At 44.8% G+C, this 27,888-nt stretch overlaps 1 protein-coding gene across 5 annotated transcripts; it reads left to right on the top strand.

The window, feature by feature from the left end:
* WNT11 (Wnt family member 11) lies at positions 1-27,888 on the top strand. 5 transcript variants are annotated; one of them, XM_019283959.3, is made up of 8 exons: positions 1-763; positions 4,033-4,151; positions 13,236-13,471; positions 14,042-14,155; positions 14,240-14,319; positions 15,780-16,072; positions 24,407-24,451; positions 26,471-27,888. In XM_019283959.3, exons 1-8 carry the CDS (start codon positions 644-646, stop codon positions 26,643-26,645), a joined length of 1,182 nt encoding a protein of 393 aa, XP_019139504.1. In that variant the 5' UTR covers positions 1-643; the 3' UTR covers positions 26,646-27,888. The 5 variants fall into 5 exon arrangements, with proteins under 5 accessions (XP_019139504.1, XP_010394065.1, XP_019139503.1 ...); XM_010395763.4 differs by having other exon boundaries at positions 14,042-14,319; XM_010395766.4 differs by having other exon boundaries at positions 680-763; positions 3,933-4,151; positions 14,042-14,319.

The following is a 27,888-nucleotide window of genomic DNA, read 5'->3' as shown; positions in this document are numbered from 1 at the left end:
ACCCCGAACCCTGAAAGCAAAAACCAGACCTCAACATCTGCTCTTTCCTGCGATTTTTCTTAGCTGGTTTTCTGTTGTTGATTCTGCAGACAAGGCTTTGCTATGGGATAAAATGGATGTAAGTACCTGGCTCTATCTCTGCTTCTGACCTGAAAGCAAAAACCAGACCTCAGCATCTTCTCTTTCCACCGATTACGGACAGATCAGAGAAGAGGCTGTGGAACTTGCAGGCGACAGCAGGAAGTGGTGAGGTACGACTGTGCTGAGGGACTGCCGGGTTCCTTACCCTCGCAGAAGAACCAAATCTAACTGACAGCCCCGAGCGCGACAAATATCCTTGTCCCTTTCCCGGGCAGCGGTCGCTCAGCTCCGAGAGCGGAGCATCCTCGGGAAAGCTCACGTTCCGGCGAAAACACCAACTCGCTGTTTTTGTTGCTAATGATTGCTAATCATTAACCGCTCATTAGAATAACACTCTTGAGTCCCGCCGAGTCCCCGCCATCCCCGGGGGCCTCGGCCGGGGCCCCCCCGCTCGCCCGTCCCCGCTCCCGAGGGGCTGTGCCGGGATGGAGCGCGGGGAGGGAGCCGCGCGGAGCCCTGGCCCTGCCCGCGGGGGCATCCGCGGGGCGCGGAGCCTTTTGTTATGCTAATCCGAGCTGACATCACTCCGCATATCAAAGCCGACGGGGCCGCATATAAGGCGGCTCCGGGGGCCGTCCCGTCAGAGCGGACCCGGTCCTCGCGCAGCCTGGCCCGGGTGGAGGTAAGCGGGGACCGCAGGGGGGTGCGAGCCACTGCCGGGACGGGTGGGAAGGGGACAGTGTCTCGGCGGAGCTCCTCGAAACGCCGAAGGTGCGGGGCTGGCCAAGAACAGGGGTTTGCGAGGCGTGGAGAGAATTCCAAGGAGAGGGGATGAATTCCGAGGGGATGCATGGGAGGAGGAAGACGTCGGGGGGTTCCAGGGAGAGAGGATTCTTAGAGGCTGCAAAGCAGACCTAGGAGATGCCAGGGAGAGGGGCGGCTTGGAGACTGCAAAGGAGAATGGAGACCTGGACGATGCAAGGGAGAGGGGAGACCCGGAGGATTGCAAGGAGGAGGGAAACCCGGGAGGATGCATGGGGCAGGGAGAACCGGGGGAATGCAAGAGAGAGGAGGCTTGGAGACTGCAAGGGAGAGGGAATACCCGAGGGAATGCAAGGAAGGAGGAGACTCGGAGGCTGAATTAAGAGACCTGAGACCCGGCGAGGGGAAGTACGAGTGCAAGAGAGTGGGGAGGACCCAGGGGAGAAGGAGACCCAGAGGGCGGAGAGACCCGTGCCCGATGAGCTGCAGGGGAGAGGAGAGACCCAAGAGTTGGAAGGGAGACTGGAGACCCAGGGGCTGAAGGCAGAGGGGGGCCTTGGAGCTGCAAATGTGAAGGGCAATGCAAGGGGCTGCAGCGGAGAGAGGAGTCCGGGAGGCTGCAGGGTAGTGGGGACACCCAGGGGCTGCAGGGGAGAAGGGAGATGCAGAAGACAACAAGAGGCAGGTGACACCCGGCAGCTGGAATCAGCTCCACCACCCTCTATTCCTTTTCTCTGCTCCCAGTCCTCACTGCAGGTCATTTAGGGATGTGCTACCCCTAAATCAGGCTGCTGTACTCCTGGAGAGAGCTGCAGGCTGGCAGCAGAGTCAAGTGGATGTCTTTGTTTCTTGGATGGGAAAACTGGAAAAATGTGAGCTGTATACTCACACGTTTATATACAGTTAAAATTGCCTATTCCCATCTCTGAGTTCAGAGTCTTGGAGGTGTCTGATGGGAGTGTATTCTGTGTGCCAGGGTGGGGCTGGCTGCAAACAGCCTTGAGATGAAGAAAAAAGAGAGCTTTGAGTTAAAAACAGCTCCTGTTTTTAGGAGTCCACAGGCCACTTGCTGTTGGTTTGATCACTGACCCAGAGCTCACAGAGCTGTAAACATCACATCTGCCTGAAAGTGTGTCCCTCCCCTCCCCGTACAAATTGCTCTTGCAAATGTAACCACTGCTAGACTGAGTGGAAAAAGGCATTATTACCTCTCCCAATAAAAGGGGTGCAATTGCAGGCAAAGATTGCAGTTCTTTGGGTAGGTATGGGGGAATTAGATAATTTCTCTTCCTCTACAGGGGCTGAAAAAACCCCTAACTGTGACTTTTTCAAGGCAGGGAGGGGGGAAGTAGAGAATGGTGTTGGCTGGTCAGGTTTAGTGAGAGGGTTTTAGACCATCTAAAACATTTTACACCTGACTCTTGTGTTGTCCAGCAGTTCATGGGAGTGAGATAAGGGGTCTGAAATACCTAAATAGACACTGAAAGGCATGGGCAGGATTAAGGGTTGAAGGTTTCCAGTGTACTTGTGGAGTGGTGGGAAGAAAAGGGCTCCCAAAGATTAAAAGACACAGAAATATTCTGAAACAAGAAGTATGTATGCCTGGATGCTTGTGGGAGCACTGCCTTCAAGGGATGCATCAAACCCAAATCCAAGTGGGCATTAAAGAAAAACAATCCATGGCAATGAAATCCTGCCTCCCTTGTAGGCAGTCAGTTTTGTCTCAAACTTCAAGGGAGCCAGGAACTCGCCCCTAGAGGTTATTAAAATCCTTTGTAAAGCAGCACTCCTCTAGTAACCCTTTACACCAGGCACTGGGGTTGGGATAGCCAAAAAGCAGCCTGAATAGAAAAATACGCTGCAGATGGCAGAGAAAACACTCAGAAATATTCATTCCCCCCAACCCAGTTGCTCCCCAAATGGGGATATTGAGGCAGAAAGCTGCAGCTGGACAAATCCAGAGCTGGGGATCTGGTAGGATACCCTTTTTCCAGGGTAAGTGGTTTCCCAAAGTGAAGCCGACTGCTCCAGCCATTTTCAAACCCCTTTGAGGGTGTGATGTGGGGAGATGCACAGTTACAGTTTGGGTATGCCAGTGTGCTGTGCGATGGGCTGTGGGATTCCAGAGATGCAATGTGGTGGGCAGGTTTTTCCGTTTATTTTGTTGTTGTCTTTCTCATGGGATGGGAAACCACTGCTAAGACCACAAAAAGCAGCCTGGAGAAGTGTCTGAAGTGAGTAACTGACGGGAAACCCATTTACTGCTATTATTACCGCTGCTAAAATAAGCAAGCCATGCCCTGGAGACAGTATTTAAGTCCTGCACCTGGTTTGTTTATTTGTTTGGCCTGAAGAAGGAAAAAACCAACAAAAAGAAAAGGAGTGTGGGGGAATCCTTGAGACCTTTTTTGTCTCCTCCAGGCTGCTCGCTGGAGACAAAAAAATGGGATTTTATGTTTACAAAGTTGCAGTCTTTTCGGTGAGCTCCAGGTGCCAAGGCCTTGGAAGAAGTGAGAGGCAGACTTAATGAGGTGAGAAGAAAAGCAAAAGGTAAAGAGCGAAACACATTTATTGTAACAGATCAGAGAGAAACATCTGCAGGGCAAGGGCATCTACATTAAGTAGGGAAATGTGGTTTTTATAATTTGTCTTCTCTGCAGAAAAAGAGAGAGGAAAAATAAATCTGGGGAGAGGAAAGGGAGAGATGAATAGCTGAAGATTTGGGCTAGTCTAAAGATCTATCTTTTTTTTTTCTTCTTCCTGAGCAGTTACACAAATTTTTGGGAGAAGGGGAGAAAAAAACCCCACTAAAGTGAAACAGCAAATAAAGTCTTGCCACATGCAGGGTTAAATGGAAACACACAATCAGACCATAACTGTGTAATTCAACCCATACGGTTTGTCTGCCTGTTGACTCAAAAGGTTGTATCAAGGCTTGGCAAGGGAGGGGACTCAGAAGGGATAATCCAAACCTTTTTGTGATTCATAAACCACTCCTTTGCAATTTGGATAATAGATTTCTCTCTCGCAGTGACTCGCTGAACTTCAGAGTTAACCATAGCTTGGGCTCTTTCTCTCTCTCCTTTCAGGTTGTTCATTTCCAAGAACGAGCAACACCCAACTGAAGGAAAATACATTGCACAAAATATTAGAAAAACTCATTTTTAATTTTTTTTTTCTTTGGAGAAGGTGATTTCCTTTGGCAAGCAGGAGAAAGTGGAGAAAATGAAGCCAAGTCTGCAATTTTTCTTAGCTGGTTTTCTATTGTTGATTCTGCAGACAGGGCTTTGCTATGGGATAAAATGGATGTAAGTACCTGGCTCTATCTCTGCATTTTCAATGTTTTTGCTGGTCTTCAATGAATTGCTGGTCTCTTACCCCTTTGTACAACTGCTGTTTGAGGCATGCTGTAAAGCTGTTTGAAGAGCAGCAAGCACTGCAGTTCTCCAGGCATTGATTGATTTCAAGTGTGTGTACTATAAGCTTATGCTAACAATATGTCTCCATCTTCTTACTAAAATATGCATGATTTAGGCTCATTTGGGGTTTTTCCTCCTCATTGATACCAAGGGAAAGGCACACACTTGAATGCTCACATGAGCCACTTAATGAAGTTTCTAGCATTAGCTCCTGCCATGCTGGGAAACTCTCCCACCAGGACCACTGGTTATGCTGAGTAGGAACTGAGAGCGGCAGGGATGGCAGCTGAGATAATGCTGCCCATCTCCAACCACAGAGGATGCTTGACAGATAACACAGGTTTTTTGTGGACCTTTTAACCTTTGGATTTTGTGAAGGGCGTTAAAAATGAGGCAAGGAGGGGGGAGGAGAATGAAGAAATACCAAGGGTTGTGGTCACATCGGGATTGAGTTTCCTTGGAGGTAAAGTCACTGCAAAGTGAAAACATCACTGTCTCATTTCTTTGCTTAAGCAAGCAATCAGTTAGTTGCTTACTGCAAAATAAATAAACAAGCCACTCCACCACCAATCTGGTTGCATGTCCTTGATGAGTGATCTGTCTTTTCTACTTGGGTTTGGAGCTGGGCACAAAATAAATAAGGGAATATGCGTTTGCCTCAAATGAGCATCTTCTGTAAAAGAAAAGGCACAATAACATACAATGCCAGGAAGACTCTGTAGTGCATTGAGGCAAGGATCTTTGGGCTAGGTGGTGAAACTGGGACAAGAGGTTCCTGTTTTGTTGCTCTGTCTGCCACAGGCTTCATGCTATGTCTAATTCCCACTCTGCTGTTCCAATCATTGTCATTTGAAGCTCTATTCATGCCACCCTTCTTAAAGGCTTAAATTTGGTTATCTACAAATTAAGGTATCCTGTTGAAGCCAGTACTTTTACTGCCCATCATGCAGTCAGGGAAGAGAGGATCTTCCAGATGGCGATTCATCTTCTCCGAACAGAGACATTCAACAGAAATGTTAAGTTAAAGCCTCTGGTGATGCCATGTACTGCAGGTAGCTGCTAGACACCACACCACTATCTGCCTTTCATATCCATAAAGAGAAGCAGAGTGAATCTCTCCATAGGGTGTTTAAATGCATACGGTCAGGTGGGAGGAATAATCACCTACTTTAGGGCATCTTTCAAGGTGGCATGCTTGCCTATGGAAGGAAGGCAGGAACTAGATGCTTTTTAAGGTTCCTTCCAACCCAAACCAGTCCATAATCTTTCATTTGCTGTCTCCATACTCTAAGGACCATCTTGGAAGTAGAGGAAAGTAAGGATCTGGTTTGCTCTTCACTGTCTTGGCTTTACACCTTGTAGTAGTCAGCAGAGCTCAATTACATAGACGAGCTGTTTCTTTCTGCCAGCTTCCTCCAGTATTTTGGCTCTCAGCTCTGCTTATATCCCGCACCAGGAAAGGCAGGCATCTCTGTTCTACAGGACATTTAGCAACATGTCCATGGGACTCCTTTGCAACCTTTTTTTCCTATGCAGCATAGAAATAAAGCTGTTTTGTGGCACCCTGGTTCAGCAGGGCTTTTAAGTGTAGAACCATGACTGACTGGAGGGACTTGGTCATATGCTTGGCATGGGTATCGCTCTTTAGGCAAGGTGCTGTATCATGAGTGAAGGGCTTGGGTTCCTCCAAAGGGCAGGGGTGAAATGAGCTCCAGAGGGAACCTGATAGTATGGTGACAAGCAATAGACATGAAAAAATGCTGGGAGGCAGGGCAAGGTCCCCAATAGCTTTGCTGTCAAAAGCAGCCTTTTGGCCACTAAGTGGTTAAGCTGCAAGGGTTGCTTTCAGGGATGAGTGGGGGGAGAAGCAGTTGGAGGCAAGACACCACAGTTGCTGCTCCTCCCCCTTCCCAGCAGACATATCCCCCCAATCAAAAAGCAAGTGGGGAAGATGAAAGCTGGGATTAAAGTGGCATTTGAAGCATGAACATGAACTGCATCCAGATGCACCACTGAGCTCCCCTTACACCTGCTTAAAACCTGGCAGAGACCTGCGCTCCCTGTCCACAACGCTTTGCAACTGGGATGCTGGCAGCTGGGATTTCACAAGATTATGTTTGATTTTTCTTTCATTTGCTTTTTCTCTTCATTTCCCCACCCTTATTTTCCTATGGAAACACAGGCTAATTTTCTCCGCTCCCCATCACTCTTTTTCCTTGGGGCTCAGGGACTGTCCTTAGAAATTGCATGGGTAAGTTCTTGGCAAACAGAGTACCAAATACTGAGTAATACCTCAGACCTGCAATCACAGCCCTGGACTCATATTCTGTGTGCTGTACAATTGCAATCTGCTCCTGCCTTCTCTTGCTCATGAGCAGAGAGGGGGGAAAAAGGACGGGATGAAGAAAGAGGAAAGTGCTATATGAAGTTTTCAGCTGTGGACTTTCCTCAGCAGTCTGCCCGCTGCATCATTTTTGTAGGCATGGTGCCAAAGGCAAGCTTCAAAGAGGATTTGGGAGGGGAAGGGAGAGATAAGGAGGTGGGTTTCACCAGCCTGGAGTTGAGGGAGCAACTGATATGAAAGGTGATAGGAAATTAAATTTTGGTTTCAGTGCATGATGTAATTTTGGGGGGAGGAGAAGCAGAAAACCACAATTTTCAGCCATTTAGGACTTCTCAGTAACACAAATATGCCCTGTAAATTAGTAAAAGCAGGGAGAAGGTAAAAAAATGAGTTACTTATTTTATTTTACTTGGCTTATTTTTATGAGTTCTGTGGTCCAGATCCCCAGCTGCTGGAGATTGGTTCTGGGCACTACCAAACATCCAGCACAGTGTGTGGACAGTCAGCATCTCGTATACATGCTCTTGGTCTTGTATACATTTCTCTTGCTGGAGAAATTTCCTATCTTGGGTTCTTTCATCCGAGCTCCAGAGAGCTACTCAGGTGTAAAGCCAGAGTATGGCTCCAGATCTTTGCTGGATCAGGATTGTTATGGAGAGGCAGCCTTTCTCATGAATGTATATGAGACCCTGCATCTTATTTTTGCAAACACTTTCCCATCCTTAGAGCAAGGCAGGTATGTGGAGAGGTTAACTCATTTTGTGGTGTTGTGTCACAGTGGCTGGGAAGGTGAGGCAGCAATTGGTTTCCATGACATATCTTAGGGCCAATGCATCTAGCAATTCTATCAACTTCCCCATCTGCTTTTGCAATCCGTTTAGCTTTCCTGGGAGAGTTTGGGTTTGACCAAGCAGGTGCTGCAGCAACTTGTTTGGGTAGAACTGAAAAATAGATGAGCACTAGAGGGAGCTGCAGGCAGATGTGCATGCCCCAGAGGTCTGCAGATGTTGGGATGTTCAAGCACAGAGTAGCTTCTGAGGCACTTCTTCCTCCACAGGGGTTGGCATCTCCTCAGTCCTTCTGTATTGAGTGTCCCCATCAATGCAAGAGTGGTTGTAAATAAGCCAAATGCAGCAAGTGATTTGGGGTTTTTTTGCATGGCTTGCAGAATATGCCCAGGACAAGTGAGTGCTGGCATTAGGAATACCATCATTTTTTAAGTGGAGCTTGGTCACTTTGGGAAGTCTCTGACTGTTCCTATTGTGGTGACCCAATCATGTCTTGCGTGCTCTGGAGCCATCCCCAGCTGAGTCCCATTCCCAGCTGTTGCTGCACAATTCCTGTGGTTAAATCGTAGCTCTTCAGAAGCAAAAGGTAGCTTAGCCACACCTTTTGGTGAACACAGGATGTCCCCCAGCCCACCAACCTTGAGCAGCCCTTCTGCAGCCAGAAAAAAGCAGGGGAGAAAATGGAAAGATTTTGTGCTTCCTGGCAGCTCCTCCTTCTCTCCTTCAATCAGTAGTGGGAAGGAGCTGGCATATGGAGACTGTGAGGAGACTGTCTGCCTGGCAAGGGACTGCTAGATGATCTGCTGTGAAAGGACTGCAGGATGGGGATGGCAGGAGGGGAGTAGTCTGGAGGTGAGGAAAGGGGGGTGCCATGTCTTTGAAGTTTGCTCTTCGCTCCATAGGCAGCTCAGGAAAAGTTGACAAAGCTCCGTGGCCTTCCTTGGCGCTCGGTGAGCCAGCTCACTGCTGGCATTGACTACAGTCAAACTTGGGCTTGAAGTCAACAGCCTTGTGCCCACTACTGCCAGCACTGAATTTGGCACCATATCTGAAAGCAGCTCTTATTTTAAGCTTTTCAGTGTTGGTTTCCCCACACACACACTTCTCTCCCTCTTCCTCCTCTTTCTTCCTTTTTTTTTTTTTTCAACCACATAAATCCTACTTCTCTGTTTGAAAAGGCTTTGCAGAACCAGGGGAAGCATTTACCAGGGGATGTGGTGTCTTTCCCAGGACTTGTGGTCCCCAGACTGGGACTGATGCAGGGCAGGGTGGCAAGGGCATAGGCTGCTTCTGACTACCAGGAGCTTAGACAAGGGTATTGTAACACCCCTGCAAGCCTTTTCCAGATTAAAACCTGAGGAAATGAGGGTCCTGCAGATTAAAAACCTGCAATGAGATAAAATACAAAAAGAACCCTCAATCTCTGACTCTCTTTATTAATGTTTACCACACACTTCACTCTCCACAGCCATGTAATTTTGTCTAAATCTTTTTGTTTTACCCAAATCCCTGCAAGATTAAACCATTTAGGAATAAGCATTAAAAAGAGTCCCTTTTCAGAAAGCAAAGCTGACAATTTGGAGCAGATGTTCACGGTTTCACCAGCAGTCCCTTTGTGAGACCTTCTGAGATCGTGTCACACAAGGGAGGGTGGGGAGATGCCTCCAGAGAGAAGATTCTTCCACCCTTCAAATGTGTTTTAAAGGACACCAGTGTTTTGCTTCTCAATTCAAGGAATTTTTCTCCTTTGGCTTGACCAGGAGCAGTGTCCTACTCACAGAGTACCTTGTAAACCAAATAATGTATGACTTTCATTGACATCTGCTGAGATCTGAAGGTGCTTCTTCCTAAGCTGCAGCTCCTATGAAAAGTCCTTTCATGGAGCCCAGACATGCAGGAATGGGCCCATACCTCTCAAAGGACCTAACACTGCAGAGCATTAATGTTTTCAAATGAATCTATTAACTGCCTGAGATAATTAAAAGAGTAAACGAATGTCATGATCATCTATGCATATTTCCATTATGTTTATGGTTTTCTGTCAGTATCCATAATTTCAATTGAAAGACCTGCTGTGTTATATAGAGAGCAGGAGATGTTTGGTTTAGGCCCTGTTTATTTAAAGGGATAAATCAAATATGTATATTTAAAAAAACCTGAAACAACCACCCCTTAGTTGTCTGGAGAATGAAGGATGGGGCAGGAGAATTAAGAGAGAAGAGCATGATGTTATCAGGAGGAAACAGTGAAAAACAGCATTTCCAGGGTGAAAGCAGGTAAAATCCCCTTTTCAGATGAAGGGTGTGAGTCCACAGAAAGATGTTTGTCAGGGATTTTTTTCCCAAGTTGAGAAAATGAAGGCTATTCTACTAATTATGCCCTTGAGGGCTGGATTTTCAGGATGGTTGTGCCCCTTTGGCTCCAGTTTCCCTCCCAGTGCTGGTGATCAGTGGAGACTGGGTGAAGATAGGACAGAGACCCATCACCAAATCCTACCATGGACCAGACTCTCCTGGGGGTATTTTTCTTTCCACAAATGGACATTGTTTCCCAGTAATGTCTTTGCAGGCAGTGGGTATCCCTCCCCTGATGCTGCCAGAATTTAGGAAGCAGGGAGGGGTGGTGCATTTCCACGAGGAGGGTTTAGAGTGACATGGAGTGGAGAAGATATTCCTGAATATAGGACACAGACTGGGCAAACCTGGGTTGTCAGGGCATGGACTAGATGACCTGTGAAGCCTCTCACATTCCTGATCTGTGATTTATAAATGCACTTTTCAGTCTCAGCAAGTGACTACAGCAACTGAGTTTTCTTTTCCGTCTCCATTACCTTTTACTTTTTCCTCCCCATGCTTGGAGATGTTTCCAATTATAGGTTCTCACAAGCAAAGGTGTGAAGGTCAGGCCTAGCAGATGTTCAGAAAACACCTTCCTGCATCTTGCAGTTTTATTTTTGGTAGGCTTCCTGGAGCTCAGCAGGAAGCTATGAGAAAGTTCTATGAGAAAGTTCTATGAGAAAAAGCCATTGCTGCCATTTACTGAGTTCTCACCAATCAGAAGGTATTTTCCCTCTTCCATGAAGTACATGGCCTTCTTGTTGCATTATAAAACTGCTTCTCTAATGGTGATCACTTCAGGCCATCTGTAATAATACAGTCTCATCGCATCACATCCCCTTTTTTCACACTGAGGATGAGTTTCGGTCTGAATTCTGCTTTCATCCCAACCTGTAGGTGGTTATTTCTGCTGTTCATGACTTGTCTGTAATGGTGAGATAGAAGTACCTCAATGTAGCCTTCTAGGTCCTTTAAAGAGGCTGAAGACTTCTATAAAAGATCAGAAAATGTGGTGCAAGACCTAGGAGATATAAACATCCTTCTGGAGGGCCAGCTAAAACACTCCAAGGCCTCTCAAGTGCCACCCAACACCTCTGATTAGAAAACTGAGCTGGTGCCTCATAGTACAGCCTTTCTCAGAGACTTGGAATGTTCCTCATTTGCCTGCTTTGAAGCTCTGTCACTTCTCCTGCCACACCCTGCCTGCTTCCCTTGCTGCTGGGACATGGTGTGCTGGAGTATTTATCATTTTTACTCTATTACTGATGAGCTGCTTTGGCCTTTTGCCTGATTTGTGTTTCAGCCTATTCCTGAGAGTTGCTGATAGGCTTTCTGAAATAAGTTTTCACAGATGCCTGGTGTCAGGTGCTAGGGGTTGGACATATCTCATTCAGCTCTGTGCTTATACCATTCAGATGTCTGTGTCCCTGCTCGGTGTCTGGGTTTCCTATACAGAGCAGAAAATGACTACTTCTAAGTCATGATGGTATCTTACTGTAGGTCTCAAAAGCACAAAATGCTAACTACTTCCTAGATGTGGCTTTTTGCTTTCCATGGGTTAAAGAAGGACCCTGAAGGACTACTGTGTGGTCCACACTGTAGAGGTTTGCAGTCAGGTGACAGTCATACTATTCAGAGACTCATGTCTCTGCCTTCAAGGATGTGATCTCGCTGAGACACCTGAACACCCAGCATATCACCAAAAAGTTTTGTCTCCACCAGCTCAAGTTCACATCTAAAGCAGGATAAGTTGCCTTCTGGATGGGCCCCTCTCCAAATGGAACATTGCATGAACACCAGTGTGTACAGGACTGAGATGAACCACAGGGCAGAATTTCTGATGTTTAAATCATAGAATCATTTAGGTTGGAAAAGACCTCTATGATCATTGAGTCAACCAATAACTTAACACTGCCAAGTCCACCACTTTTTCCTTTCCCTTAAAATTCACTGGTGAGATGTGGGAACTTCTGTTTGTAGTATGTTTAACAGACCTTTTAAATACATGTATGATGTATGTATTTATGTAGCTAGCAGAGCGGTGGTTTCCCTTCCAATTATCTAGTTTCCAGAAATGCTAAACTCCAGTCACCTGGGAATTTGTCAGTGAAGACCTATTCAGCCCCAGCAAGGATTGTAGCTTTTCCCTGCTGGAAGAGCGGTTGGGGTTTGCAGTTAAGCGCAGCCCCAAAGGAGCTCCTACATACACAGCATCTGGTTCAAGCCAACGTGAGGGAACTGGTAGAACACAGGTATGTTTTCCTGAAAACAGAAGATCAGAGTTAATACCTCCAGTTTTTGTTAGGACTCAATTTTAGCTCTGTTTCCATCTCATTTAACTTCTGAAGGATGTGGATGTTACAGTACTAAAGTGAAATGCACCCCAAAATGTTTTTGCTAATAAGCCAAACTAACCAAGATGGCTTGGGATGAAACTGAAAGCCAACACATTTAACAAGGAGAGAAGGAAATATGTGTTAAAGTTGTGTTGCCAGAATCAGATGCCAGTTATTGATGCAGCCAGCTAGAAGGTTGTTTTATGGGAATGAATAACTTTTATGATTACCCTAAGAAAGCCATAAAGATACTAAGAGAGTTACACACTAGGCTTCTGCTGATCCTTGTGGGTGCTCAGGGAAGAGGAGCACAGCCCTGTAAGATGCATGTCACCATTTGTTCTTTTTTTAACCTGGAAAATTGGCAATTGGACAGTAGAAGAACCACCACTTTGGGATGCTGTTCTTTTCTTCCATGGTAGCATATGTCCTGGTATTCATGGATCCCTTCTCAGATTTGACTGTGGTACTGTCTCTGCACATACTCCCACTGAGCTTTTGCACTATGGTTTTTGGAGACTAGAGAAACAGACTTATCTGTGTGCAACAGTGATGGAATCAGTGGAGGCCCTTGGCATTAACTCTAAGTGAAAGCATATGTTTTGCAAATTTGGGGATTTTTCCCTAGGGCTCGCAGGGGATTTTTTCCATAATTAATTACATGACATTTAGCATAATCCTTTGAGAGTGTGTGAGACAGATGCTGAATGCAAAACACTGATAACACCAACGTTGCTTTTTTTCCCCCCAAATGCCAGTCTTGGAGAATTCAGATTTCTTTTATCTGGATGATGGGTCATTTTTCACTCTGTTGGGAGGTCTGTGCTCTTCATTCTTCAGCAAAAAATTCTTCCCCATAGAATTTACACGTCCAGTTGACTTGACATATGCCCCTGGGGTTTCGTGCAGACTACCCTCAATAATGGAGAGAATTGCACACTGCTAAAGGGTGTTTCTTCCCACCCACCTTAAATGCCTACTTTGTATGAGATAAATCACTCTACGTAGTTGCTCATCTTTCTCACCAGCTTTTACATCTATTTACAGAAAGCTTTAATTAAGTCAGGTGAACATAGGCAACTGGACTGGGAGTGGAGAAATTAATGTTGATGTGAAGATTAAATTTTTAATGTGTTTTAATGCTTTTTTGCATGTGCTTGTCTCCTCAGAGGTCTGTCCAAGACTCCTTTGGCTTTGACCCTGAATCAAACTCAGCACTGCAAGCAGCTTGAAGGCCTGGTGGTTTCTCAGGTGCAGCTGTGCCGCAGCAACCTGGAGCTAATGCAGACCATTATTCAGGCAGCACGGGAAGTGATAAAGACCTGCCGTAAAACTTTTTCAGATATGCGGTGGAACTGCTCTTCAATTGAGCTGGCTCCTAACTACCTGCTGGACTTAGAGAGAGGTAAACAGCACTGCTGGCTCAGTTGGGACTGGAGTCAGTAGAGTCAGCCTCTGTGTGTGTGTGTGTGTGTGTGTGTGTGCTGGAGATAAGAAGTGTCTTGCTCCTGGGAGGCCACGGAGGGACTACAAAGCCTACTTGTCCTGTTCTTTGAGACCCTATTCATCATTATGGTGCCAGTCATGCCCAGACTTGGATTCAAGACCTGGTCTACCACAGCTCTTACAAAGCAGACCACCATTCTGGTCTGTTCATCCCACTGGGAGTCATGGGATGAGCACAGGAGCAAAAGGAGGCAGGAGAGTTCAGGGAAGGGCTTATCCACATGCTCCAAGAGTAGATCACACCACAATGAACAAGATCCCTGAATTCATGTGACTCCTTGCCCTTCTGGGATGTTGCCTTATGTTGAAGAGTTCACTTAGGAGATGTGCTCCAAACTAGTGGTGCCATGGGACATCTCAGCTGCAGTGGGTTGGTGTGTTGGCAGCTCTGTGAGAGACTGTGTGAGTCTCTTTTTGGGGAGCATTTATCTGGCCCAGGAGGCTGAGCTGGAGTTCTTGTCTCTTTCAGGCACAAGGGAGTCAGCATTTGTGTATGCCCTCTCTGCTGCTGCCATCAGCCACACCATTGCCAGAGCCTGCACTACCGGGGACCTCCCTGGCTGTTCCTGTGGTCCCATCCCAGGTGAGACACCTGGACCTGGGTATCGATGGGGAGGATGTGCAGACAACCTCAACTATGGTCTTATCATGGGGTCCAAATTTTCAGATGCTCCCATGAAGATGAAAAAATCAGGATCACAAGCCAATAAACTGATGCATCTGCACAACAGTGAAGTAGGGAGACAGGTAACAAATCCACAAGGGTTATTGTACTTGTACGATCATCTACAGTGTTGGTCACTTGGTGAGGTTCAGTGTCTCTATCAGCTAGCGAAAGGAGTATGTTTCTCCTGGACTGCTCTGAACTCCTTTGGCCGGCTGAAAATGGTGGCTGTATAACTCACCCTGTGACTCAGGAAGTCCCAAATGCTATTATCAGCCCTGTTTGACCATGGATGGGATGTCTCATTGCCACCTGTTGCACAGCCAAGGTTGGCTCTGGCTTGCTTACCCCAGGAGGTGTGGTAGGGATGGGTCCCATCGTGCTCTGCCAGGGGCGTTGCGCACGCGAAGTGCTGCATAAATGTGGAGGATTATCATCTGCATCCAGCAGCAGTTGCCTCCAGCCATCCCTGCAGCCAGGAGGGAGGATTTTTTTCCTTTTTAAACTGCTATGCTAGTGATTATTCTCATATCTGGCACAAGTTGCTTTTAACAGCTTGCATCCAGTGGAGGGATAATGCTTACCATGTGCAGTGCCTGATGTGCAAATCCCTATAGCAGGCCTTCATGCAGCTGGAGAAATGGATGGGGGGGCTATAAAACTGACCCCTGTACCCATCTCTCTGGGGCTCCAGTAGTTCCATAGACTGCTCGTACTGCACAGTTTGGTCCTTCCAGGGCTGCCTGTGCACACAAAACTTGGAGCATGCTGAGCTCATTGGTAGCTTGCTGTGTAACTACAGGCTGAATCCACCTTTGCAGAGCACAACCATGCTGAACTTTCCCTCCCTGGCTCTTTTTTTTTTTCTACTCTTCCCACACTATTCAATTTGTTTGTTTGTTCGGGGTTTGGGATTTTTTAAAATTTTATTTTATATTTGTAATGTCTTGAGTTTTTGTTTCAATTGCAAAGGGCAAGTTTTTGTTTGGGACATTGTGTTGCCATGGCTGGTGCATTCAGCCCTTCCTGGCAGCATCCTGCCATGTCCCACCAAAATGAGAATTTCAGTGCAGAATCAAAGTAAAAGACTATTTTGGCCCCATGACCAGCAGAAAGGCGGGGTGGGAGGGCCCTGAATTCAACAAAGCCATGACATGTCTCTTACCAAAGCCCAAAGCTGCTGGAGGTTGAAATTGATGTTAATTATCAATTTATGGAATGCTTTGGTATTCATCTCCTTAGTAATTTAGAGGGTGGAAATGCAGCCCAATATAGATATCTGATCAAAATTCAAAATACTCTCCTGTCTTCTGGCTGTAAGGGAGCCATTGTGAAAGTAGTCCTGGACTGATAATGATCACCAAAGAGCTGTAGGATTTCATTCCCTTTGCGAAGCAGATACTCTAGACTGCCTGGGCAGAAATGAGAACAGCAGTACTTTTCTATAGCAGTCCCTGCTAAGGAAGTGCCTTCACTAGCAAGCTTGTGGGATGTTTGGAGGTAAGAGAAGGGCATTTCCTAACTCCTGCATTCCTTTTTGCAGGTCTTGAAAGCCTCTCTTGAAATGAAATGTAAGTGCCATGGAGTTTCTGGGTCATGCTCTATCAAGACCTGTTGGAAAGGCCTTCAAGAACTGCAAGACATTGCATTGGACCTCAAAAACAAATACTTATCTGCCACCAAGGTCGTTCATCGGCCCATGGGCACACGCAAATACCTTGTGCCAAAGGATATTGATATCAGGCCAGTTAAAGAGACAGAGCTGATTTACCTGCAGAGCTCACCTGATTTCTGCATGAAGAATGAAAAAGTGGGGTCACACGGGACCCAGGACAGGTGAGGACTCTCTGCAGTGGGTGCTCACTGGACTCTGACCCCAAAGAGGAAAGGGCAAGAGGGAAACATGTATGAATAATGGGCAACTGGGGATGTGGCATATACATGCAGGTAAAGCACATCTCTAACATACAATATGGTTTACCAATGCCTAACCCTGTTAATGGTGGCTGTGGCCAAGACAGGGCTGCTGACACATTTTCCATTACACAGTCAGGCACAAGATACATTTCAGAATTCCCCAGGCAGCTCACCTCCATGGGAACTTGTAAGGATCAAGCAACTGCTTTATGCTGTGTTGAGTGTCAGTCATTTCTTGCAGTCACTGCTGATTAGAAGAGTTGTTACTCTAAGGCTCCTCTAAGGAGGCAAATATTAACCCAGTTAGAACCAGTGTTCCTAGATTGCCTTAAAAAACCCCACAAAAATTACAAAGATGATATTTAATTTTTTTCTTCTACTGTATATTAAAGGTCCAGGTGTGTTTGTATTGTTTATGACCCTGCAGAGGAATTTATTGTATTAATATTAGGGATTTAAGATCCTTATGGTCAAGCCCAGCCTCCACTGGGCAGCATACTGTCCCCTTTCACAGGCAGCAGACATGCCTTTCTCTTCCCGCCATCTGTTTAATTTCCTCCAAGACAAACTAACTCAACATTTCAACAATCTGGGTATCTCTAGGTGGGCAGACCCACCTGATCTCTCTAGTGCAGACTCATCAACAGCCAAAAAATTGTGTGTTTCCAGAATTTTCCTAATTTCTGTTAGGTGGCTGCAACGGCTGGATTTCAATCTCTCTCTGGGGTTACTATCTTGTTGGCTTACCTTTCTTTAGATAGTTATCATAATGCTTCTTTGCTCTTTCTGTTATGTCATGGTGGAGGCTCAGAAAAGTGGCAAGGAGTATGTGCCTGGCCTTTTTTGGGATGCCTTCCTTTTAATGTAGTGGACATAGTGGTATTTGGACCATTATGGTTCAGTGGAGAGAAGATTTTGCTGAAATGAAATGACCCAAATGCAGAAAAGAGAAACAATATATGCGTGTGGGGATGTGGCAACTGGGGACATGGGTTAGTGGTGGGCTTGGCAGTGCTGTGGACTTGATTTTAGCAGGCTTTTCCAGCCTAAATTATTCTGTGATTCTGCCATCAGCATTTAACTGGTAGAGCTGATCTGTAGATAAGACAGCTGAGTGAGACAAGTCTGTTCTTTTTGTCCCCTGATGTTTTATGACAGTTAATGTCCTGTATCCTCTGACATCAGTGGCTGGACTGCTCTACAACAGCACTTATCTGACAGGTCTGTGGTGGGAACACCAGGCTGATCTTCATTGCCAGTCCAGCAGCGGAGCAGTAATTATCAAGTGAAGATGTTTATAAGTCACTGAGAATAGCAGGGGAAAAGCTTGTATGGAAACTGGTTTCTGAAGGAAAATGTCATCTGAGTGGAAGTGAGGTTTTTGTGGATTTGTATGGATTTTGACATATTTGTGCTTTGAAAAAGACCTCTTTTTTGTGCCTTTCTGATTTGCAAGGAAAAAATTGGTGAAGATTATTTGGAAATTAGTTTTATAGTAATTACATTAAATGAACAGGTTGTGTTAAAAAAAAGCTGAATTCATTACAGATTTGCCAAGTAAAACATTTTCCATGAGCTGAAATCCTTTCAAGAGATAGGGAGGTCCCTTAGATTAGATTAGATGACTTCTTCATCTAATCTTATTTTACAGCAGATTTCAACTTTTTATCCCATCTAGGGATGAAAAATATGTCAAGGTCCTGAAGTATTTTTTTCCTTATGAGGAAAGTAAAATGTGTATTGCAGGCGTCTGTTTGGACGACAGCTGTGATTGTTAATCTGCCAGCCAAGGGTCCACAGTAAGTGAGATTGAGTGAGGATTTAGAAGACCAAGATACTACGGCAGGAGGGGATGACTTTCAAAAGGAACTTGTCAAGAAATACTCCTCATTCTCAGATGTGCAAGATGGTAATGGCCATGGGAGGGGAGGAGGTTGAGATAGTCCCACGCTGAGCTGCAGGCGTCACTCAGGCCAAGTGTTAAGGTTGTGTGTCATTGGGCTTGTTTTCATTACAATCCATTTTCAGCCTCTTGAGAAGATGCCTGGTGTCTCAAAATTGGCATGTGTAATACAAGCCATAGCAACTCCTTTCCTGAGCTAAATTAGTAGAGGAAATAAGTGTAAAATACACACAGTGTGTTTGAAGATTGGTCCATGCTTCCTGGGGGGAGCAGGGAAAGGGAGGTGATCTTCCCTAGTCTCCTCCTCCCATGGATGCCTTTTTCTCTTTGCAATTTTTCTCTCATGAAAAGGCTGCCTAAATGCATTTTAAATGTTCTAGCTCTGTTCCAGCCTGCCGCAGGGCTGCAGAGATAATGCCTAATGACAGGGATAAGGTAGAAGGAGCACAAAAGGGATGCTGTTAGAGAGAGGGCATGGCAAAATGTGATTCATGCTTACTCCAGAAAGATGTAAAAATGCTCACATGGGAATAGCTCAAACATGTTTTTATTTTATGAGTCAAGTCCTGGAGGCATTTGAACATTTTATCTTTATGCACATCAAAATTTTCTGGAGATAGATTCTGCTGTTTCCTAGTAGTCTGTTTTTAAGGCCTGTCATGGCAATGGAGTCAAAAAGGGGTTTTTTTGTTGTGGTCCCTCATTTGATCTACTTTCTTTTCAACCACCTTCCCATTTCCTTTCTGGTCTTTTTCTGGGTGCAGAGGTCAGTCCATGCCTGGACTGTTACAGTGCAGTCCCCTATGTTCACAGCCCAGGAGACTTCAATCTGGGAGTCTTCAGTGTTTTCCAGCCCTGCTTTCTGCCTCCAAAGGGATTCAGAGGGAGAAATATGCCATTAACAAGTCCTTTTCCTGTTCCTTGATTAAAATATTCATATTGATGCATTTTTGTGACAAAAAATGAGCAGTTTTGCAGCATATCCAGGAAAAGTCCTTTTCTTCCTCCTTCACCCCAAGTTCTGGTTCTTGCTCATAGCATGCTGGAAACAGAACAGAGGCTGATGGTTAAGTTGCAACACCTTGGATGTATTGGATTTCACTGTATGCTGTAGGAAACAATCCTGCACTGCCAGGTGGGTGGAAGGGATAATCTAATTGGTGATCCCTCTAATGTGAGGGATCATATTATGTAGACTTATTGTGTGTTTTTCAGGCAGGAAAGGGAATTGAATTACCTTGTAGATGAACCATATGAAAATCCACACAGAAAATGTGCCCTCAGTTGCTCAAAAGCCTTTTGGCATTCTTTCCTAAAAGGATTTCAAAGCCTTCTTCAGAACAAGCCTGAAACATTTTCTAAGACACTTCAGATCTCTTTAGCTTGTAGAAATTTAGAAATGGTTTAGAAATCTGCATGCCTCCAAGTGCTCAGGGTGCATCCAGATTTCAAAGTCAGGGAACTAAACTCAAACCTGAGGTTTGAGGCGTCTTTGAAGTGCTCAAAGGCTGATTAAGGAGCTGATTTTTGCAAGCAGTATCCAAGTCTTCTGCAAACAAGACTTACTGCCACACTGACTGCAGCCAAACTCTGTGTGCTTATATACCACCATCACATTTTCATAACCAATTAAAAATGGTCTGGAGAAAAGTCTAAAGAAGCTGATCTGTGAAGCTCAAGTAAAACTTTCAATAAAAGAAATCAACCACTGGGAAAAAATGTAGATGTTCCCTTCTCAGAGATCTCTTGGACAAAAGCATTTTTTCATCTTTTAACAAAGTAGTTAAGTTGCTCCAGCTTTGAGTAAATGAAAAATAATAGCAGATTATAAAATTTAGATCTCTTTTGTGAGAAAATAAGCAAAAATATGAATTTTCTTTATAAGTAGGGTGCAATGTATCATGTTTCAAAGGCTGTTTAAGATTCCTTAATGAATCCAATGAAAGGGAAATTCTGCAATGCATGCAAAAGCATCCAGCCCCTGAAGCCTTGCAGAGATAACAGAGCTGTTTATTACTGATCTTTCCCAGAGCAGTTTTGGAAGCAAGCCGAATGTGGGAAGGAGCTCTCTTAGGCTGCAGAAATCAGGCTGCAACAAAAAATGTGCTGCAGCTTAGCTGGGTTGATCAGCCACCACTCCTCAGCTGACTCACTGTGGCAAGAAATGTGGCCACTCTCTGGTGATGGCTCCTTGCTCACATATCCTTTCTTTACTGCAATATAAAACATTAGTCACAAATGTCTTAGGTGGGTATGCTTTCTTGGATATGAACATACATGAAGTTGGCTGAGCATGCATCTACTGCTCAGTTTTCAGTATTCAGTGGCAGCCCTTGATACCGCTTCTTTCCTGCTACCCCAAAAATATGCTTTGCATTGTGTGATAGTGTGGGGGTTGTCCAGCCTGTGGAAGAGAAGGCTCTGGGGAGACCTTAAAGCCCCTTCCAGTGCCTAAAGGGGCTCCAATAGAGCTGGAGAGGAGCTTCGGACAAAAACACTTGGAAGTGACAGGACAAGGGGGAATGGCTTCCCACTGCCAGAGAACAGGGTTAGATGGGATACTGGGAAGAAATTCTTCCCTGTGAGGGTGTTCACTGGAACAGATTGTTTAGGGAAGCTGTGGCTGCCCCATCCCTGGAAGTGTTCCAGGCCATATTGGATGGGCCTTGGAACAATGAGTGGAAAGTGTCCCTACTCATGGCATGGGAGCTGGAACAGGCTGATCTTGGACTACATTGTCCCCCTGTACTGAGCACTGGTGAGGCTGCACCTCGAGTACTATGTTAGTGTTGTTCCCCTTACTCCAAGGCAGACATTGAGGTGCTGGAGTGTGTCCAGAGAAGGGCTCCTTGAGGGGTCTAGAGTAAGTCCTGTGACTGAGAGTACTGGCATTGTTGAGTCTGGAGAAGAGGAGGCTCAGGGGAGACCTTATCACACTCTACAACTCTCTGAAAGGAGATCATAGTCAGGCCATGGTCGGTCTCTTCTCCAAGGAAACCAGCAATAGGATAAAAAGAAATGGCTTCAAGTTGAAGTGAGGGAGGTTCAGGTTCAAGTTTAGAAAAATTTTCTTCAGTGATAGATTGGTAAAGCATTGAAACAGGCTGCCCAGGGAAGTCACCAGCCCTGGAAGTGTTTAAAAAATGAGTGAACATGGCATTTTGTAATATGTTTAAGTGGACTTGGTGGTATTGAGTCCAGGGTTGGACGTGATGATCTTGGAGGTTTTTTCTGACCTTGATGATTCTATTCTGTGTTATCATCTTCAAGGTTCCCTTCCAACCCAAATCACTCTGTGATTCTTTGATTACGTAGGCAATGAAATTTCTTAGCAGAAGCTGGAGAAGAGTAGTAGTTATGGGTAGACAACAGCATTTGATGTTTGGTTTTTTTACAGCTTCTTTTAGATTCTCTTAGCGAGGGCACAGGATAAGACAAGCTTTGAGTAAGTTATAATGTGTTCAATGATAGCTGTTTTTGGAACAGTTATTGGATGCGCTACCCTTTTTTTGATGAGATTCGACAAACTCTGATTAAGAAATAGCAAATAATGCTTTTGTGAGTGTCCCAGAGGAACTGGAGGAAACATGCTCTAGCTAAAAATGTCCTTGTACATAGCAGGGGGCAGGTGAACTAGATGGCTTTTAAAGATCCCTTCCAACCCAAACTATTATATAATTTTATGAAAGTCAGAAAAACATTAGCTTTCTGTTTCTGCTGCCTTATTTAGGCATTATTCCTACTTTCCCAGGCAACATGCTTGCAGATGGTGCCCATTTCAGTAGTTGGGCCAGCTGTGCTTTTTTTTCATTAGTTTAATTAATGTGTGGGGAAGATTGAATTCTTCCTACTTTGAGAGACATGAATTTGATCATAAAGTTTCTTGAACAGGTTTGTGAATAATAAATTTATTTGTGAAAAGAATAATTTCACACAGTAAAACTGCTATGGATAATGAATCTAGCTCTCTTAAACATTTTTAGTCCCTCTGCAACCAAATGGCATTGGAGTTAGAGAAAATTGGGTCTGGGAATGATTTGCACAGACCTTGATCTTTTCAGGAGCAAGATTGAACTGAGACTGCCTAGGCTGTTACTGAAGACGTTTCTCTACTCTGCTCCTAAAAGCTGTTTCCCTAAACAACCTGTTCCAGGGTTTTACTATCCTCAGTGTTAGGCTTTTCTTAATCAAAATTTAACTAAACATAATCTAAAATAAAACTAATAATTTCTTGTCCTCTTTCCTTGGCATATAAAAAACATTTTTTCTCTCTCCTTGTAGCAATTATCTTTTATAGAGGGGAAGACACCTTCTTACATACTTCTCTAAATCAGTTCCTTCATTGTTTTCTACTTTCTGAACTGCTCCTCTGCCTCCCCTGGGAACATTCCAACATTTAGCTGCATCTTTCTCAAAGTGTGTTGCTTACTTTGCACTTTAATCCACTGTTACAAAATGTCTTCAACTCCTTCTTCCCTAGCATTATCCCCAAATTTTGAAGCTCACTCTCAACTCCTCATTAATGAAAATACAGGCTGGTTCCAGGATCTCCCTTGACATCTCCTCACTGACATATGCTATTGATAACTCTTTCTCATACAGTTGTTTAGTGTCAGTCTCCAGTCATTCCTTGTGCATGAGAACACAATTTAAAAGTAGGTAAGATTTTGCCCTCAAAATCTTATATGAAGCTGTGACCTTGATGTATTTTTAGAAATGTCCATTGTGTTACATATCTCCTGAAGGATTTGATTTATTTTTCTTTTTCTTTCTTTTATATACTGCTGCATTACTTGATATTACTGGAGCAAGGGGTACCAAAGAAATAAAGAGGAATTTGATTTAAAAGAGAAAAAAACATTACACAGCAGTACTGTGTTCTGGGATTTGGGACTGCTGAAGTTCATGAAGGCAGATGGTTTCCCTGTGGTCAGAAAGGGCTGAGAGAATTACACAGCCAACGGGATGAGATGTCAAGGAAGGAACATCTCTCTATCATCCCTAATGCAACAGCCCAGGTGCTGGTGGTGTATGCGAAAAAGGACTACAGAAAGTGCTCAGATTTACGTTTTACTCCTTTAACAGCATCTCCCTCATCCACTGGGAGATGCACTGGGCCAGAAAGGCAGTTGCTGTGCCCCAGAATTACTTTTTTTATGTCCTTGTAAAAAAGTCCTTATCAATAGGACTGATGGAGTGAGGTTCCAGTGGGTATGTCATCCCTGTTATCATATGTCGTAATCGTGGGTGACAGTACAGAGTTGGCCAGTTTGGATCCCAGGTGCCAGCTGTGCAAACAAAAAAAAAATTAATCCTTCTATCTGCTGTTGGGACAGAGTAAATTGGGACCCACAATGAATTTGTGTGACATTGTTAAGTTGAACTTCATTGATCTTAGAGGTCTTTTCCAACCAAAATAATTCTATGATCTCCCCATAGCTTTTAAAATTAAAATCCCCACTCTCCTCTGCGGGAAGACTCTTAGAAGTTCTGGGATGTCCTTCAGCACCTCTGCTGAGGAGCCACCCCCATGATGAAGCTGTATGGTGTATTGCAGTGCTTCTGCAAATGAGGGCTGGAAAGGGGAGATTTTGGACAGGCATATTGAATGGGATTTGTCCAGCCAGCAGTGTTGACCTTCTCCCTTCTTAAAGAAGAAAAAAGCACTGAGACAATGTGAAAGCCTGTTCTTGAGCCAGAACTTTGGCTGGGATTACTGCCGAAGCATAATTTCTCAACAGTCTTCCAAGTACTTCTAGAGGTTACAGTGTTGTGTTAAGATGCAATCACCTCCCTTCATGTTTTCTCTCTGAGGCTCAAGAGGAGGGCATTTCTCTGAGTTGCTGGAATTATGCTGGACCAGGCCCAAAACAAATGAGATTGAACTTAACCCATCAGTGGGGAGCCTGGTGAGATCACAGCCCTAGGCTCTGAAAGCCAATGTTCAGGGCAGCTTCTGTGGCTAAACTCTGGTCTTTGGACTCCTTTGTCTTCCCCCACTGGCTGAGAAACTACCTGTTTCATCTTGTTTAATGAAAGATGAATATAATTCATATCCAGGCCTATGCTTTAAAACAGAAAACAAAATCTCTGCTTAGTGGCAATGTCAGGAAAGTTTTCTAGAAGCCCATATAGGTTTATGATGGGGTCAAAAGCTTTGTTTTGGCTATTCAACCCATCCATTCTGAATGTCCCCCTTTCCTGATACCAAACTGAGGGAAGCTTGAGGATTTATTTAATTAGATTTTGCTTTTTTCTTGTCTTTGTTTCAGGCTGTGGGGAATGGGGAAGGTATATGGGAAGGCGTATCTCCTACTAGATCCACTTTTTTTTTTTTTGGCAAACCACAGGAGTGGATGGAGGGAAAGAGAGAATCCCAGGTCCCAATACAGCAGGTAGAAGAGTTTTGCTCTCTATTTGAACGGGGTAAATATCATTGTTGTGTGCTCTGTATGTTTGGGGAGTGAATGTCCACAGTGGCGAGCTGGAGTCAGGACCCATATTCCTTTTCTTGGCCATTTTAGTGAGCTCCCAGCATGAAGTGATAAGGATGCACTGCACATCCCTCACCATGCTTCTGCAGACTCCCCATCCTCCCTTAGGTGAACCTCCAGGAAACAGCCTTTCCATCCACTAGCAAAGCTGAGTAAGGTTTACAAGTGCCCTCCCCTCTTCTAATGTCAACACACCTACATTTGAACCTTTGCCCTGAATACTTAATGCATTTATTAATACATTTATGAGGAGTCATTTGGAGGTTTCTTGTGGAGGGGCCCCAGCTCACAGGGGCATTAACAAGGCCTTCGGTTTAGCGTTAGGCAAACACATTCAGTGTGGCTGCACACTTCAGCTTCAGTAGAGGCTTTCAAAGGCTTGTAAATATTTACACACACTCCCGAATGAGAGTGAGTTGGGGAGGGGCCTTTGAACCTGGAGAGGAATGTGAATCAGAATAACAAACAAGAGGCAGAAAAAATGAAGGAAGAGCAAGAACAAAATATCAACACTTTGCTAATCCCATAACTTCTCCTAAAGCATTACCTCATGAGCAATTCCTATAAATTTCATGGATTTGTTTTCATCTATTAATAGTTGCTTAGTTCAAGGGTCCAATTTATGCTCCTCTCTCCTTTTCCTGCCCCAAAGCAACCTTAGAGTGTTTCTGTCCAAAATAGTCACAAAATAGCCACACAGAATAAGATTTAGGAGAGATGTCAGCAATTACCCCACTTAATAAACCACCTTTCTTACAGTAGTTTCAAAACTCCATCAAGTTCACAGCCCCATGGTGTTGGGTACATACCAAAAAGTTCAACCATCTGACCAAACATGAACACTTCCATCCTGGGTTATCTATCCAGTCTATGGAGAAATGGTGTCTCCATGACATGGTTCATCTCGTCCAAAAGTCAATGCCTGTGCACTTTCATGTCCCGTGACCCAGCTTGGAGTATTTTAGGAAATGGGATATATGGTTTTTGAGGACAGCTGTGAAATGGTAATCAATTGATCAATGAAAGAGATTCCTCAGTTCATGAATTGCTTCTGAAAACCTCAAGCCATTCACTGGCAAGCAGACAAAATGAGGGAACCCACACAATAGCTGATTTATCTCACTGAGTCTAGCTTTAATTAAAAGCAGAAGAAAAACAAGCAGTGACAGTCTGTGTGATATTTGGTGACTTGTCATCCTACCCTGTGCTCCTGCCACACTCCCTGTTCCTGGGTCAGGACTCAGGGTGTTTTGGGGCCAGCTGCCCAGGTGCTCATGCCGTGCTGGGAGAAAATCAAAGGGAAAGAAGTGCACAGTCCAGCCCTGTTAGTATTGATTGTGATTTTCCTGATAGGGTCAGTACTGCAAAGTGGCTGTAACAGCCTGCTCCAGGACTTTTCCCAGCCTGGGATCCTTGGCATGGAGTCTGTTCAAATACTATCTGGCTTCAGGGTTCCTCCTTCACCATTTTCAGGTTAGGCAGTGGTGGACAAATACCAGTGTTTGTTCTTTAGGGTGTCATCTTCTTCCAGCTCCTTTCAGACAATTTTGGAGCCTGCCTGGGAACACAGATTGTTTGGAATGATTAGCTCTTTTGGTGGTGGTATCCCAATTGCTTTGCTTGTCTGCTTGTGCAGGAGCAGCCTGGCCCAGCTGACAGGCAGCCTGAATGCTGCCAGGCCCAAACTGAGAGGCAGAACAGGAGATTAATGATATTTTGGGTGTCATAGCAGGTCATGTGAGTACAGCCCGGGGCTTCTCTTGCCACCCTTGCAGGCATAGGGGGCTGTTGGCTGGGTGCTCGCTGTGCTGGATTCACCCAGTGCCTTGCAGAGCTGTCAGGCCCAGCAACAACACAGGGCAGTGGTTTGGGAATCCCTGCAGGAATTTGCACTCGCTCACAGCATTTTCCTTCTTCCAGACAATGCAACAAGACTTCCAATGGGAGTGACAGCTGCGACTTGATGTGCTGTGGCAGAGGCTACAACCCCTACATGGACAAAGTGGTGGAGCGTTGCCACTGCAAATACCACTGGTGCTGCTATGTGACCTGTAAAAAGTGTGAGAGGACTGTCGAGAGATATGTGTGCAAATGAAAACCCTCCTCTGCCCACCTGGGAGTTGAGATGGCAGCGGCACCCCAGCACTATTCAGAGAAAACATTTCCTTGACTAGACATCCTTTATCTTGTAAAGACACAGACTTGAAGAGAGATGGTAGGAGGAAAAGCAACAATCACACCGGTAAAAATAAGAATGTAAAAGAACCTCCTGAAAAGCAACAAACCCACAAATACTTCCCCCCACCAATAAAATGCTGTCTGAGAAGACAAAACCTCATTTGGGATGCTATCTTCTTCCAAAATATTTCCTATGGTTGCCAGTGATGTTCAGCCATCAAGGGCCTTAGAATTCTGAGAAATAGATACAGAAACTTTCCCTGGGGGAAAAAAACCAGCATTTGTTTGACAATAACTAAGGCTCACACCTACCTATGCCTTCTAGCACAGGTATTGAGTCTCCATTAGGACCATCCCAGGAGCGAAAATGCTACAACTTTTCAGCAATAACTGCCTTTGTTGCCAAAGACTTAATTTTTAGCAGGGAATCATCCATTCTGAATGATTAAAGTGGAAAGATTTCAGGTTAATCCTCTGAAATGAAGAACTAATTTTAATCTTTCTTCTACACAGGTCTGTGACTTTGAACTTACTGCTGAAGGAAAACATGTCCTTGATTTGTCCAGGCTGGACAAAATTCAGCCATGAAAAAAATCCCCTGGAATCATGGAGGCAGTGAGAGGAGGGTAGGCTGAGAAGGACTTTATGGGGTCCACAAGACAGTAGTGGAGCCATTAGGATAAAATAACAAAGTGAAGTTCAAGTCCAGGGGCAAAGTAAAGAAAAAAAGCAATCTCCTGCTCTCTATCTCTTTGCCCTTTGGGTGTGACACCCTTAGTCACTGACATACTTCCACATTGGCCCAAGTCCTTGGGGAAATATGCCACTGGCTTTTTCCCCCACAAAACCATTGGTCCAACCCCAGGAAGCTGCAGAGAGTGGAGTGGTCCCGGCTGTAGGGAGTGCAGCCATGGAAATCAGCAGCTACTCCCAGCAGGAAGGAATGGGAACGTGTCAGTCCTTCATGTGGCCCTGCCCTGACACAGCAGAGAACCACTATCTGTGGCTGTACATATTTTCTTTGGTATGCAGATATACAGAAATATTTATATCTTGTGTTTTCATCTACTTTACTTCCTACATAAATATATCCTTATATTATAAACAAGCATTAACAATAATACGAAATAAATGCTGAAGTTACTGGTGCAACAGCAAAA

Source organism: Corvus cornix, chromosome 1, assembly GCF_000738735.6.
Source record: "Corvus cornix cornix isolate S_Up_H32 chromosome 1, ASM73873v5, whole genome shotgun sequence".
Classification (NCBI taxonomy): Eukaryota; Metazoa; Chordata; class Aves; order Passeriformes; family Corvidae; genus Corvus; species Corvus cornix.
The sequence above is the reverse complement of the archived record's forward strand: the minus strand, read 5'-3'. Positions and strand labels throughout refer to the sequence as shown.

Bases quoted from the DNA above. Each gene is read 5' to 3' on its own strand.
- WNT11 (XM_010395763.4), top strand. From the start codon at position 644: ATGCTAATCCGAGCTGACATCACTCCGCATATCAAAGCCGACGGGGCC. The intron at 13,472-14,041 runs GTAAACAGCACT...TGTCTCTTTCAG, and splicing joins CCTGCTGGACTTAGAGAGAG to GCACAAGGGAGTCAGCATTT. The intron at 16,073-24,406 runs GTGAGGACTCTC...GGCAAACCACAG, and splicing joins TCACACGGGACCCAGGACAG to GAGTGGATGGAGGGAAAGAG.